Raw genomic sequence first — 14,160 nt, 5'->3', positions numbered from 1 at the left:
CAAATGTGCTACCTAAAAGTTTAAGAATGAACATCAAACATTGACGTACAAATACGATAACCTTAAGTGAGCCTCTTTGAATATTTAAATCAGGGTGAAATGGGTGTTTGATATATAGCTTAGGTATTCTTAAACGTTCAGCAGACGAAGATTTCCCGCTATTTTTAGAAGTCAACAGAGATGGATCTGGCTGATGATGAAGTTTATGACAATATAGAGTATTTATGCACATGGGTTATACTATAGTGCTCTGTATTAATTTAATTTCAATTGTATCCAAATTGAGAGAATGTAATATGTGCAGCTACATGTTCATGTCCATTAGGGTTTTACAATTTTGCATGTTATACTTGTTCAACTTTTTTGTCTCAAGTTACAGATATACACTGCAGTCTACAGCACTCAGCAGGCCTCTATAATAACTTTTTTGTCTCAAGTTACAGATATACACTGCAGTCTAAAGCCCTCAGCAGGCCTCTATAATAACTTTTTTCACTTTTCCAATATGACAAATACATACCAAAACTTACTCGTCCGAAATTGTGTAACTTGTCCAAAAAATCTTTATATTAACCATTTTGCATTTGATTAAAAGTTGATTCACCAAACAAAATAAATTGAATTAATTGAACAAAATTTGATTTATATCTCTTGAAATCCTATTAAAAAATATGGGTCGGAAACAACTGAATCGAGTCTTTTCACAGGACTTGGGTTCTAGTTTTCATCAATGCCTAAATACCATCACTCTGCACATGAGGCACCGTCTTGTAGGCATGTCTGTCTACAATCATTGGAGTTGTATCCTGGTCTAATATAAGTTGATAAAATATTTGTTATTACAAATCAATGCCTTATTGTATTGATGTGTCTACCTACAGTACAGGTAGAGACTTATTTGTATGGATGTCTTAATCCGTCTAGATGTCAGACTGGTCGGACAGTTGTCCCAATGTAATAAACACCTGCTGTGATATTAACCTGTGCAATATCCAAGTGGAAGGTCGTAAATCAATCTGTACCAGCTTGATAAGAATTAAATTTTACCTGTACAGATATATTAGTATTTATGGAGAAGAGATAAATGTAAAATATTGTTTTGTATACAAAGAGAAAGAATTAAAATTAAAATTAAATATCATGAATATGGGATTTTTTTTTTATAACTTGAAAATAAAGACGATTTTTAACAATATATTGTGTTGCCAATTATTGTAATAGTTTTGTGCTAAAAAACTATTTTGTATTTGTAAATATTTCATCTAATTCAAAATTATAACAACCAGGACTGTTTTCAATTGAAGTTTAAATCAAATTGTTGAGAATCAATCCCGTAAATTATACGAGTTTTCGTTGATGGTTATAGTATTTCCCCCTTTTAACAATTTAACGTCCTGTTCCTTTATATGTTATTATTAGAAACACAATTTTAAGTATAAGGCCAACATATCGCATTTTTAAAATATAGGCATTGTGAATAAACTTATTTTCCTTTTGATACAACTTTCCCCGTCTGAGCCTCTACGTCTATTCACACCTGTCAATCATTTCTCGCAAGTAAAACAATTTGGTCGTGCTTTATATTTTGACATATTTCCTGTTAATCTCTTTGAAACAATTGATTTTGTTTAAACAATATTTATAACGCCGTGATCATATTTCGATCCCATTTTTTTATTTAAACAAAAAATTGTTGACACTCATTGTATTATAACAAAGATATTGCTTTCCTATTTTCATGTTTGAAATTTTCATGAAAATCGCCAGAGTTTTTATTATATATATATATTTTACGAATTGTGTCAATCGATACACGAAAATCAAAATAATTAAAGAAGACTAATTCTTGTTTTGATTATACATGTATGTAAATCGATTAAATTTCTATTCTGGTAAATCAATTGTAATTGGATCTCGATCAAGAGCCTCAAAACTAAAGCATAATACTGTCAATCATTCCACATCATTTTAATCATGAATGGATTTTCCCACGGTCGTTCAGTAAGGTCACCTGTGTTTACTGTTACGATATTTCCCGCCATATAAAAATCTCGTGCAGTGGACAAAATCGATCTTTAATATTCAATATAGTGAGTGAAGTCAAGTTAAAGTTCAACCACATGCACACGCTGTTGATCACTAATATGTGTATCATGGAATTTTCTTTTCACTGCAAATATTTTTTTTAGATTGCTATCAAAAATATAACATACAAGTTTCCAAGTTTACATGGATTGTGCGTAAATTAATATTATGCAATTAAGTTCGGGATTTCAGGATTGACCCTTTCGGGATCTGGGAATTCTTTTTATTCGAATTTCGGGATGTCGAGATTTATATTTATTCAAATTCGGGACCTTGGGACTTCGTGTTTTTAAACCCGGGATTTCGAGATCCGGACCCCTCCTACCCCCAATGCAGCTCTATTAATTTAGCATAATGAACAAACACGGAAATATTAAAAAAAAAAAATGCCCGGGAGGAATCAATACTTCTTCTAGTGTTATTATTTGCATTCTATTTTAGTTATATATCTCCAACTTTTGGACAATATTTGTTTACAGTTACTGTAAAAGGTAAATTCACAACTATAATGAATCATCAAGCTACTAGTATACAATAATTATTTTTATCTCGGAACTGACCCAACACAGACTGAATATTAAATACAAATGAAGTGTGATTAATATAGAAATATTTGCATGTGACCGCGTCAAACTAAAACGTATGCAGCAGCATTCTGCTAATCACTGGATTTACGTGGAAAATAAATCAGTAAAACAAAAATAACTTTCAGATAAAGAATAAAAATATGTTTAAAAATTTATGCAAACACATAAGAAAAAATACAAAAAACAAACAAACAAGGAACATAAAATAAAAATAATTTTGAGGAACAATGAAAATAAATAGTTAAATATAAAATCCATAATTAAAAAAATCAGGCTATTTTTATTAAAACAAAGTCTTCTCCAGTACTTCACCTGTAAAAATATTTTATGTCAAATACGATGTAGAACCAATATAATCAATAGAGTGACTGAGAGGTTAAAACTACAGGTAACCTGATTCTGAAATCAGTGAACCGTAATTCTAGTAGCACGGATTGAGATGAAAGCACAAATATATTACCATTCACACCTGGATCTGTTGATTAATGACCATACTACCTACCATAAAAATGTCGGATTATTCATATCTGACTAGACGGATTAAGACATCCATAAAAATAAGTCTCTACCGGTACTGTATGAGCAAATATGATTTTAAGAATTTAATGATCAATTATTTCTTCATTTTTATTTAAAAAATATTTCAGTTGAAAAAAAATTAGGGTATTATTTTAACAACAGAATAAGGTAGTCAAGCCCTGTACAGTCACATGTCAGGGGCACAAAGTAACATACATATGTATGATACTGTGATATAGGAAAGGAACAACATCGTCATTGGTTACTTAAATGGGAAATGGTGATTGCAGTAGACAGGTTTCAATTGACACAATTTTGAGTAAAAGTTCCCTTTTGTCGCCTTTGACATAATTTGTGGAGGTCTAAGTGCAGAATAACCTTCTTAAATCAGCCAAATATAACTTGTTTATAGACCAGTACTGGCATTTGACAATAAAACTAAACAATTTTCATTAATTTTAGTCTTACTTTATCCATTCTTGTGATCTTGTAATGGTACTCATCGGACTTATGTGTATTGCTTATTTCAATTGGTTTGTCAAATAAAAAAAATCAATCTTTTGCCTTCAGAAAACTAAGTTAGACCCGGGAAAAAATTATTGGTGGTTTCCTGTAACATTTGGAAATGTTCTAGACCTGGTAGAGTATATCAAATGGTGTTGCTTTAGACTGCTATATAACAAATATTTCTGTACTTGACAAATAATATTAAATGCGGTTGACTTTAATGGCATAAAGAACTTGTGTCCATGTATTCAATCTGGACAGAATACTGGCGATTGGTTCCTTTTTTGGCCATTTTTGGGGATCTAAAAAAGAGTAGCTGAACACTTTAAATCATTGTTATCTTTTTGATCTGACAGTTAAGTGCTTTGAAATTCAGCAATCAAGAAACCAAGACTGGAAAATATTTATCTGATATTGTAATGCTTCTAAACAACAAAAGTGAAATCTTTATGAAAAAATGTTTGTTGACATTGAAAGCTGGAACAAGACGCAGATGTTTTTTTCTCTCTTTCAGTTGAAGAAAGTGAAAAAATTATCCAGCAGTTTAAAGTAGACCTGTCATCTGGTCAGATTAGGGAAAACCAACAAATCATTTTTCTCTGGCTTTGAAAGTCGTCCACACTTGGTTGATTTAGCATCAAGTCAAACCAATTCCTTTGCATATTCATTAAAACGCTTGGTTTTGTCAATTCTGGATCTAGAATTAGCTCTTACTCTCAGTTTTAGATTAGACTGGTGGTCTACAATCTGAAAATAATTTAAATTATGGATTATCTGTGGTTAAAAGTAGAAATAGCCCTAAAATCAACTATTTGCAAACAAATTTAGGCAGACAGAGATTTTGATTGTGCACCTTTTGATCAATCAGACCAAAGTTTTATGTTTGGAAAAAGAAGTATAAACTTTTTTAGAAGAATCTTTGTTTCATATACTATTAATTTTAAATCTATCAGAAACTGAGAACATTATTCTATGAAGTATTGAATTGTGAACCCTTCTCTTCAAAACTTTCCAATTAGTTATTTTAATCATTTTACTTGTCTGGAGTATCTTTAAAAATGTATAATTCACTTCAAAAAAGATTCCATTGCTGAATGGCAATGAATGGGGTGGATTTTATTAATATGAATACTATAGTGTATTTGTTGCATCACAGCACAGATGTTGCTTTTGTGTTACTGTTACATGTATTTGAATTTTTTCCTCTAATATGTCTATATATTATAACAATTAAAAACCAATTGTTCTCTGACTTGTCTTTCCACTTCTTGCGATTCATATTGATATGAAAATATTAAAATACAGTTTAAAATGTCATATACTGTGTCAAATGATAACTTTATGTACGCTTATTCCCAAAATATATGGTTTCTAAACAATTTTGTTGAAATAAGGGAGATAATTTGTTACTTCCAGTCTGAAAAAATGTCTTTCTGTATTATTTGATAAATTACTTGACACTGATTCCAAAAATATATGGTCCTATAAACTTTTACATCATAAGTACAAAACAAAGCTAAATCCGGTTTAAATAAAGTCATTTCCCGTTGCATTCTCAAGGTCATGTAAATTGCAACCTAATGAGAAAGTCCCATGGCTTTATCAGCTTTATTGTGTTTAAATATGAAGTTAAAGCAAAGGTCAAAATCTAGAACATCAAATCTATCTTTGACCTTGAGCTCAATTTCAATGTCATACACCAAGGACCTATAATCAAATTACCCTAGGTCTTTATTATACTTGGTAAATGAGTTATACCACCATACATGTCATATTGAATATAAAAAGGGAGAAAACTCCTTTTACTGTCAACATACCCTTTCAACCAAAATTCATGTGTTACAACATTTCGCAACTTACAATTTAGTAAAAATATGTTGTCGATATCTTATACCGTTTTTGAAAGTAAGCCAAAATCAAAATTTATTTTTTTTGGACCAAGGACCTCAAATCAAAAGACCCTAGATCTCTATCACTTATGGTTAACCAGTTAGAAATGCATATTACTTATATCATAGGCACAAGGGGAAATAACTCTCATATGGAGTGTTTATATCGCTTCGGTCAAAATAGGACAAATCATGCGAAGGATATAACGAGCAATTATATAAAATAAATTTGTCACTTTCTTCTGCGGTTACGAAGGAGATGTAGTCTCAAGGAAAACAGTGTTCAGGGAGATAACTCTAACAAAGAAAAATGTTCGTCTTAGTAGGGTGAAATTTAAAAACGCATGAACTATAAGATATCATATGAGAAATATTTAAGTGACATATTGCGAAACAAATATTTATCGCAAGAACAAAATTAGGCGGAAGAAAATAAAAAAAATACTCAGAACAAATACAATAGGTCTTTCTAATGAATTGAAATAAATACTGATATGACTAGAATTACACACAGAAGTTAGAATATTATAGTTAACATAATATTCTCAGATATTCTAACAATCACGTAAAACTATTATTTCTCTGTAGACTGTATGATAAGAAATCCAAAGGGAAGGCTAGTAAGAGAAAAAATAATGAAGAATCTGGCCCAAGTAAAAAAAGAACCAAAGACAGAAAGACGGAAGATAATAGTGATGATGATGATGACTTCAATCTCACTCAACAAGCAGATTTTGATGTTCAGACAGTAAGTGTTATTCAGCAGATATATATTTATTAAGTCAAGTCAAAATCAAAGAAAAACAGGATGGTATTATGATATATATGACAATTCATGGTACTTGCATGTGCTCTTTATTTTCAAAATCAAGTCCAAAAATTGCAAATAAAACCAAAGCTATGTGTATTCACAAAAAAATATGGAAGGGCCAGTTGAGAAATCGAAACAAAATTTATTATTGAGTTGACATTGGTATAAATCTCATTAATCATTTGTTAATTGAAATCTTAAAGTTAAATTTCAAATTTGAGTTTAAAGTACGGCCAAGTAAAAGACCTTATTGCACCCTGTAGTTTGTTGTTATATTTAGATAAGTTTTATAATAACTTCATGGATTAAAAAAAGATCATCAAACCAGTAGACTTGATATGATGAAATCCAAGAATATGTGAATAGTTCTTCCTTTGTGGTCAATTATGACATGGGGACTATATGCAGTATGTCTAGATAATCTTTTACAGGGACACATTTTGTTCTTTTTAGAGAGAAGCTGACATAGGAATTATAGAACGGATCTCTATGAAAAATTTTATGTGCCATAGCAGATTGGATGTTCGATTAGGACCTCATGTAAATTTTGTAGTAGGCAGAAATGGAAGTAAGTGGGATTATTATTGTATTCAGGTGTTGGTTTTGACCACATCATTCATGTCACATGTATAATTAAAAGGCCAGCATCCATTGGTTTTAAGGACTGGACACATTTAGTGATTGGGTCAACAAAAAAATCTGGTAACATTGTGTTTTAACATATCTGATTTGAATGTTCTGGACCACACGTCTTTATCTGTGAAACTAATGTGGGCAGAAAAATGACAAATGTAGAGTTAAAAGCCTTCCCATTTTACAAATGTACATTTTGAATTTTAAATATGTTTTCCAATATTATTATAAAGATTTTGTTATTAAAGCTATGAGGTTAAATTTGTTTTTTTTATAAAAGATTTTTTTGTTACATTTATCTTTAAGGTGGCAAAAGTGCAATAGTAACAGCTTTAGTGGTAGGATTGGGTGGAAAAGCTTCAGTAACCAGTAGAGGAACAACAATTAAAAGTTTTATTAAAAATGGAAAACAGTATGTATATTTAATATTATTGAAAAATTTCATCAACAAATATTTATATTGCGTTTGACTTGTTATTATCTGGAAGTGGTACAGACCTGAGAAAAAGTCCACATATTCCTTTCTCAACATGAAACATAATTCTAAAATAGCATGGAATCAGTAGCGTAGCGAGGCGAAAAAATTTGGGGACTTTTTACGCAGAAAATTATATTTTTCGGACGTTGTCTCTGTATGCATGTGTACTCCCCTAGAATCCAACACTGGCTAGATTTTTGTTTAATTTCAAAATACCCACAAATATACATTATATTTCCAACAGAATTTCATTGTTTTCTCGAACTTGACTACCATCATTAAATTCAGAAATATTTGATGTAAATGTTTCACACCAAATCTTATATTGACATCTCAAAAACAGACCCATTACAGTAAGCGGCACTTCTGAACGGAACTTCGGAATATAGGAACTGAATTAATATTTGTTCCAAGATGGAAAAGGGTATTTATTAGCCCAGGAATGATAACACTCCATTACAAATATAGTTTTTATCACGTCGTCTTTCGTGCCACAGGAAACGATATCAGGATACAATGTTTCAGATTTTTGTTAACTAGTAACATTGCTGTTAGAGCTCCGCTTGGCTCAATTTCAGACCAAACTTGTCCGCAGGTCTGCGTATCATCATCGTCGTCTGTGCTTGTCGTAGCCGACGACGCGGAACGAAGTAGATTTTTTATGAAAAAGTCTAGAACACTTTTATGCGATTTATTCATCTTGTTTACATAAAGAAAAAAACACGCATACTGCATCGGAAATGATTGGACGCTATTCTTATATCCTCACCCTTGTTACATTCGGATACCACCATGTGTATACTCTTGCATTATATATTTATTTAAAAAAAAAAAAAATTTTGGTCAAAATGATGTGGATGCTTGAGCATCTGAGCATACATGCAAGCTACGCCACTGGGAATTACATGAAACTCTTATTTTTCAAACAAGTGTTGAATGTTTTGCTTGTGGTTTGAAGTCTGTTTATACTTGTTTGGGTTGAGAAATTTGAGGATGATATAAAACAATTGAAGCTTTTTTTTCAAGGAATTCACTGAATCATGACTTTCCATAGTCCACACAAACCTTATCCATGGATAACAATTGTTATTCAAAGTGGCTTCTCTTTCTTAATCAGACAAGGAGGAGTGGTGAGACTTAGATGTGTGCCTAACCCTCACAACTGTGACAGCTACAATACTGCTTGTTAGTCCTCACATCTTATTTACTTTCAATGAAATGTGTATTATTTTTTGACTTTTCAATTATTTAACCTGCAGATAATTATGATGTATCCCAATGTATTCAATCAGAGGTTAATATAATCAATCGTCTACATATAGGAAAGTTATAGAATATAAATAAAATAAAAATATTAGATAAAACATGCATGACTAAGTATTGTACAAAATAAGGATGAACTAGGTATGGTACACAACATATACTTTGTATTTACTTTCATGACTAAGTATTGTACAAAATAAGTATTTGATGAACTAGGTATGGTACACAACATATACTTTGTATTTACTTTCATATATACACCATTTGTTATAATTACTTTTTACCATACCTAGTTGTGCATTAAAAAAAATGTGTTGCTCAAATTGATTTTTGAGGTTTTCCATTAAAAAACATAGGCTTTCGTTATTAGAGAATATGTGGAAGTTTGTCAATGTCTTTAGAGTAGTAGTTATTGTAATTGATTGTTTAATTTCAGAACTGCTGAATTGGAGATTCATCTAAGGAACAGAGGAGCTGATGCATATAAACCTACTGAATATGGCAATACAATTATTGTAGAAAGAAAATTTACAAAAGATGGAGGAAGTGGCTATAAAATCAAGTCCAAAGATGGTAAGATTTATTTAGTCTGAATCTCATTAAAGAATAAATTTGTTGTTGATTATGCTTTGCAAACCTAATTTATGAAGGCTGTGGTCTGGTGAATAAATCTGAAAAGCATGCAATGTGTTCTGCTTCAGATGTGGTAAAATAGAATGTTTCCAAGAACAATAAAAAACTGCCATAATAAGTTGAATTCTCTATCATTAGCTGCACCTAAATATGATTTCTCATTTCAATTCAAAATATCAGATTGCTTAATGTTGCTAGGTTTTATAGTATTATTAGTATTAAGAAGTGAACATGTGCAAATTGTTTCAAAGTTAGTTTATAATATAAAGAACCTGAAAAAATATTAATATGTTCCTTGATCTGTAAAAAAGACTACTCATTGATATGATTTATATGAAAATGGCCATTTCAGGTAAAATAATATCCTCCAAAAGAGAAGATTTGAATTGTATATTGGACCAGTTCAACATACAAGTAGATAATCCTGTGTCAATTTTAAATCAGGATACAAGTCGTCACTTCCTCAATTCAAAGAGTCCTCATGATAAGTATAAGGTATGGACAAATTATTTAAAGATTGACAGGTATTCTAAATATTATTGTACATTTGATTAAACTTAAATCAGTAAATCAACAAAAAACAAATATAAGTAGTATTTCAAAATATGACAGAGATGCATTATTTATTGCAAACAAGAATATGTATCCTCAAAAAAGAGAGACTATTTGAGCTATTTTTTGTTTGTCACAATTTGTGCTTTGTCAGCAGCTTGAGAGTTTTGAATCGTAACATTAGCAATTTTCAGATCTATAGGACACCAACCTCATGAGCATAAGTATTTAACCTTTAATTTTGGAAAAAAAATTAGGCTTAATAATGCAGCTTATTTAACAATATTTGAAGTTAATTCACTTGAGTGTAACTTTTGAACTTTTTTCTGACAGTTTTTTCTAAAGGCCACACAGCTAGAACAAATGAAGGCTGATTATCAGACAGCTGATCAACATCGAGAGGTCACTAAAGAGGTCATTGAGAAAAAGGAACAGGTAACACAAGCTTCATTAAGAAATGTTTTTTATCTTCTTAATTTCTTTCAGCTTTTGTCTTAAAATTATAAAAATACTATTTTCTTTCAGCTTTTGTCTTAAAATTATAAAAATACTATTAAGTAGAAGGCCAAGTCTTATAGAGCTATTTTGTGAAAACAAGTCATAAATGCTTTTCGAGTGGGACAAATTAATTTTATTGCTTTTCTTCCCCTCAAAATTCTTTTATTAGAAGGACAGTAATTGTGATTCTGTGTTCGTTCTAGTTGGTAGCTACAAATGATAAGCTAATGAAACTGAAATATGGTTTCTAAAATTTACTATTGCTAGTGGCAAAAATAAGTAAGAAGACATGGAATTGCAAGTCATATATATTTTTTTTGTAGAATGACAGATTGTATTGATTTTCTTTATTATCATATATTATTTATCATGATATTTTTGTTAGACAACTTAAATGCACTTTTATGTCCATGTCAGACAATTTTCATAAATTGCTTTGGATTAGAAATGATGATGACGTTTTGTCTATACAAAAACTCGTGAGTTGATAATACTTAGCAGCTGATATGAAAAGTTGACATATATTTATTGTAGATGCTTCCGAAACTTGAGAAAGAAGTATTAGATTGGGAGCAGAAGTTTAAATCTTTGACAGCAATAGATGATTTAAAGAAGAAAATTGATAGATTGAAAGAAGATATGGCTTGGGCTTTTGTTAGTGAAAAGGAAAAGGTAATAACTTAAGGAAGATTTGTCTATTCTTTGAATAATTTTGTTGAACATTTGATCCATGTAAGTAGTGAAAAAGAGAAGGTAATAATTAAAGGAAGATTTGTCTATTCTTTGAATAATTTTGTTGAGCATTTGATCCATTTTTAGTTTGTAACTACCACAGTATATCAAGTAAAGGGTAAATTAATAATTTTTATAACAATTTTAAATTGTTTGAAAGACCTAAAAAAAATGTAGCTTAAAGTCTATCAACGTTTACAATATTAAATTATTACACATAGTCAATAGTTTTATTATTGACCTATTTTTAACAGTTCACTGAACATGAAATGGTTCTTGGTTTGAGGGGCGTTAACCTTATGTTAAATAAAAAAGAAATGTTATAAGACTCCATTTGTTTTCATTGAAATTTTAGAACTACTTCTTAATGCTTGTAGAGTAAAACTTTGATTGGCCCAGCTATTTGCGTGCTTTGTTTGTATAAAAGCTTTTTCAAGGCTTTGGAATTTAGATTGACATCTTCAAACAATAATTATATAAGCATAGTCAAACCTGAATATGTTATATTTTAATTTGATTTGACATAATCTCAATTCCAAAATTACAATATACAAATAAAGCAAGCAAGCTAACCAAAGTATTTCTCTACTTGTTTTATGAAATTTGCTCTAACAATCAAATGTATTGGAATGTTTACTACATTTTAGGGATTGCAACCTTTGGTTAGAGAGCATGATTCAGAAAAAGCTAGGATGCCAAGATTTGAACAAAAAGTGGAAGAAGCAAAGGTAATACTGAATTCTTTTTATGATAATATTAAGCTGCAATAACTTGGTATCCAATAGATTTTAACATTTATAAACCTAGATATAGGATTTAATTTGATTAAATCTTTCAAATACTGTCACCCAAAGACATATGTATAAGAGAATATCTGACACTTAATGGTAGAATATTGCTTAAAATAACAGAGAAAAGGGTGAGTGGTGCACTGAAATTTGCTTAAAATAATGTTTCATAATGAACCTTTTACTTGGTTTGATGCTAACAGTAGTTATAACAAATGTGATTTTAGTTTGGTTACGATCTGACACATTGAAGAGAGATTATCAAGTTGAAATTGTTTCAGATTTTGTTACTTGAGCCTTTTATGTCTTACGATGCTGTATAGGTTTTGGTCATGGATTATATACATTCTCATCCTTTAGGTTCTGGTGGATAATTGACTGATTAATTTATAAAGCAGTGATAGTGTGTTACAGTAATTAGGTTATACATTTTTTCAGGATAATGTGAACAAATATGTTAACCAACAAAAAAGCATTCAAGAACAATTAAAGGCTGCAAGTGAAGATGTTCTACTACTACGACCCAAATATGAAGAATTAAAAGAAGTTCTTGGGCAAAAGAAAAAGTTTGCAAGAAATGCTTTGGTAAGTTGATACAGTTAATATAATAAGTTAATCTTGTACTCAAAAAGTTAGAAAACACTTGATTCAAACATTAATACATTGTTTGTCTTTAATGTTTCAACATAAGTATAAAAAATAGTACTATCTATAGTAGCCACTTTTCATTAGATACCCACATGTTTTTTCAACAAAGCAATTGGAAGAACTTCTTAAATCTTATTTCATTCACATTACAGATATAATTGATATGGCAATAAGGCTAGCGCTTTTAAGCAAGTCTGAGCTCTGACTATTTTATTTGCCAGAAGTTATCACAACTTGTGTAAAAAGAATATCATCTGCAAGGTAAAATTGAATACTATATTATTTTGAATTCAGGATGATTTTAAAAGAGTAGAAAATACGTTGAAGAAGAATCAGAGAGAAAAATGTGCCTTGGAGGCTAGGATCAAAGAATTACAGAAAAGGTAATTGATTAATGACTTATACTGAGGTGTTTACTGTAATAAGGTTATACCATTGCCATTGGTTGACTTAGCCCTAAGGTTCAGTGTGATTTATCACTTTTATTATCTTACATTCAAATTCTTTAGAATGATAATGTACTCTCTCTTAAATACCTTTGTTAAATTTGTTGAATTACAATTACAAGATGAAGGTTCTATGATGAGCCATCCCATTGTTTTTAAATGGGTTTCTGAAAGGAGTTTACTGAAAGTATACACATTTAGAGCTAATCTGCGTTGGCTCTGAAACAGAAAATGTATGTCTGGGTAGAATCATGTCTTCCTGCTGACTGTTATATTATGAACTAGCACTCAGCAAGTCAATCTTTTTCAAAGCATGGTTTATATTCATATTACACAAACATGTCCTCAATGGTAAACAGTGTACATGGTTATTTCCAGGTTATCAGTTTAAGCACTCTCAACTTTATTTTACACATACCGTAGAAAGGCTTGTATAGTCAGCGGTTTTATTCTCCCAAATTGGACCTTCCAGACGGGGTGGGGACAATAGACGTATTTACACTTGTATGCAAATTTGTCAGCCATTACATAAAATCACACAGGTTCCCGTAAATTTTGACCTCATAATTCAAAACATTTGACGTCATAACTAAAAAGTGATTGTTGCTTGACATCAAAAGGTTATCCGGAGGTGATATAAGGTCATTCAGAGGCACAATACAGCTAAATACCAAAAGTGTAAATACGTTTATAGAGTACATAAGCAAGAAATAAGAGAAAAAATTCAATTTCACGGGTGAGGTGGTTTGTTTATGTACCGCTATCTTTGTTATTGATATTGTAGAGGGCGCTCTTGTCATTTTTCAAACTAATAATTTTAACTAGTCCATATTAATAAGTTATTTCTCCTCAATATAAAATTAATACTGATAAATATAAAGACTAAACCTTTCATTACCAATTTCTCGGTTTTTTTCAATGCATGTGTTGAAATAAACTGGTATCTGCTTGATTGAAACAATACAAACATAGTGAAAAAGACAGCCGTAAACCAGCTTAGAAATTGTAAACTACAAAACATAACGGTTATTGTTCTTTCTGTTTTGGTGTTTCATACTGACTAATATGATTTGTATTAGCTAAAAACCCTT

The 14,160-nt window shown here is 30.5% G+C and overlaps 1 protein-coding gene across 3 annotated transcripts in view; it reads left to right on the top strand.

The window, feature by feature from the left end:
• The first annotated feature begins 101 nt into the window (after positions 1-101).
• The window catches only part of LOC143056217 (structural maintenance of chromosomes protein 6-like), a 42,185-nt gene continuing 28,126 nt past the window's right edge, over positions 102-14,160 (top strand). Inside the window, exons 1-11 of one of the 3 annotated variants that reach the window (XM_076229316.1) lie at positions 102-203; positions 6,176-6,335; positions 6,852-6,966; positions 7,338-7,443; positions 9,209-9,345; positions 9,758-9,900; positions 10,291-10,392; positions 10,990-11,127; positions 11,835-11,915; positions 12,414-12,560; positions 12,918-13,006. In XM_076229316.1, coding sequence (XP_076085431.1) covers positions 181-203; positions 6,176-6,335; positions 6,852-6,966; positions 7,338-7,443; positions 9,209-9,345; positions 9,758-9,900; positions 10,291-10,392; positions 10,990-11,127; positions 11,835-11,915; positions 12,414-12,560; positions 12,918-13,006 — 1,241 coding nt within the window. In that variant the 5' untranslated portion in view covers positions 102-180. Of the gene's footprint in view, positions 219-6,175; positions 6,336-6,851; positions 6,967-7,337; positions 7,444-9,208; positions 9,346-9,757; positions 9,901-10,290; positions 10,393-10,989; positions 11,128-11,834; positions 11,916-12,413; positions 12,561-12,917; positions 13,007-14,160 lie in introns of all 3 variants that reach the window. The other 2 variants (XM_076229308.1, XM_076229300.1) reach the window with 2 other exon arrangements.

This window comes from Mytilus galloprovincialis, chromosome 1, assembly GCF_965363235.1.
Source record: "Mytilus galloprovincialis chromosome 1, xbMytGall1.hap1.1, whole genome shotgun sequence".
NCBI classification, from domain to species: Eukaryota; Metazoa; Mollusca; class Bivalvia; order Mytilida; family Mytilidae; genus Mytilus; species Mytilus galloprovincialis.
This window is presented reverse-complemented; position numbering and strand designations above follow the sequence as displayed.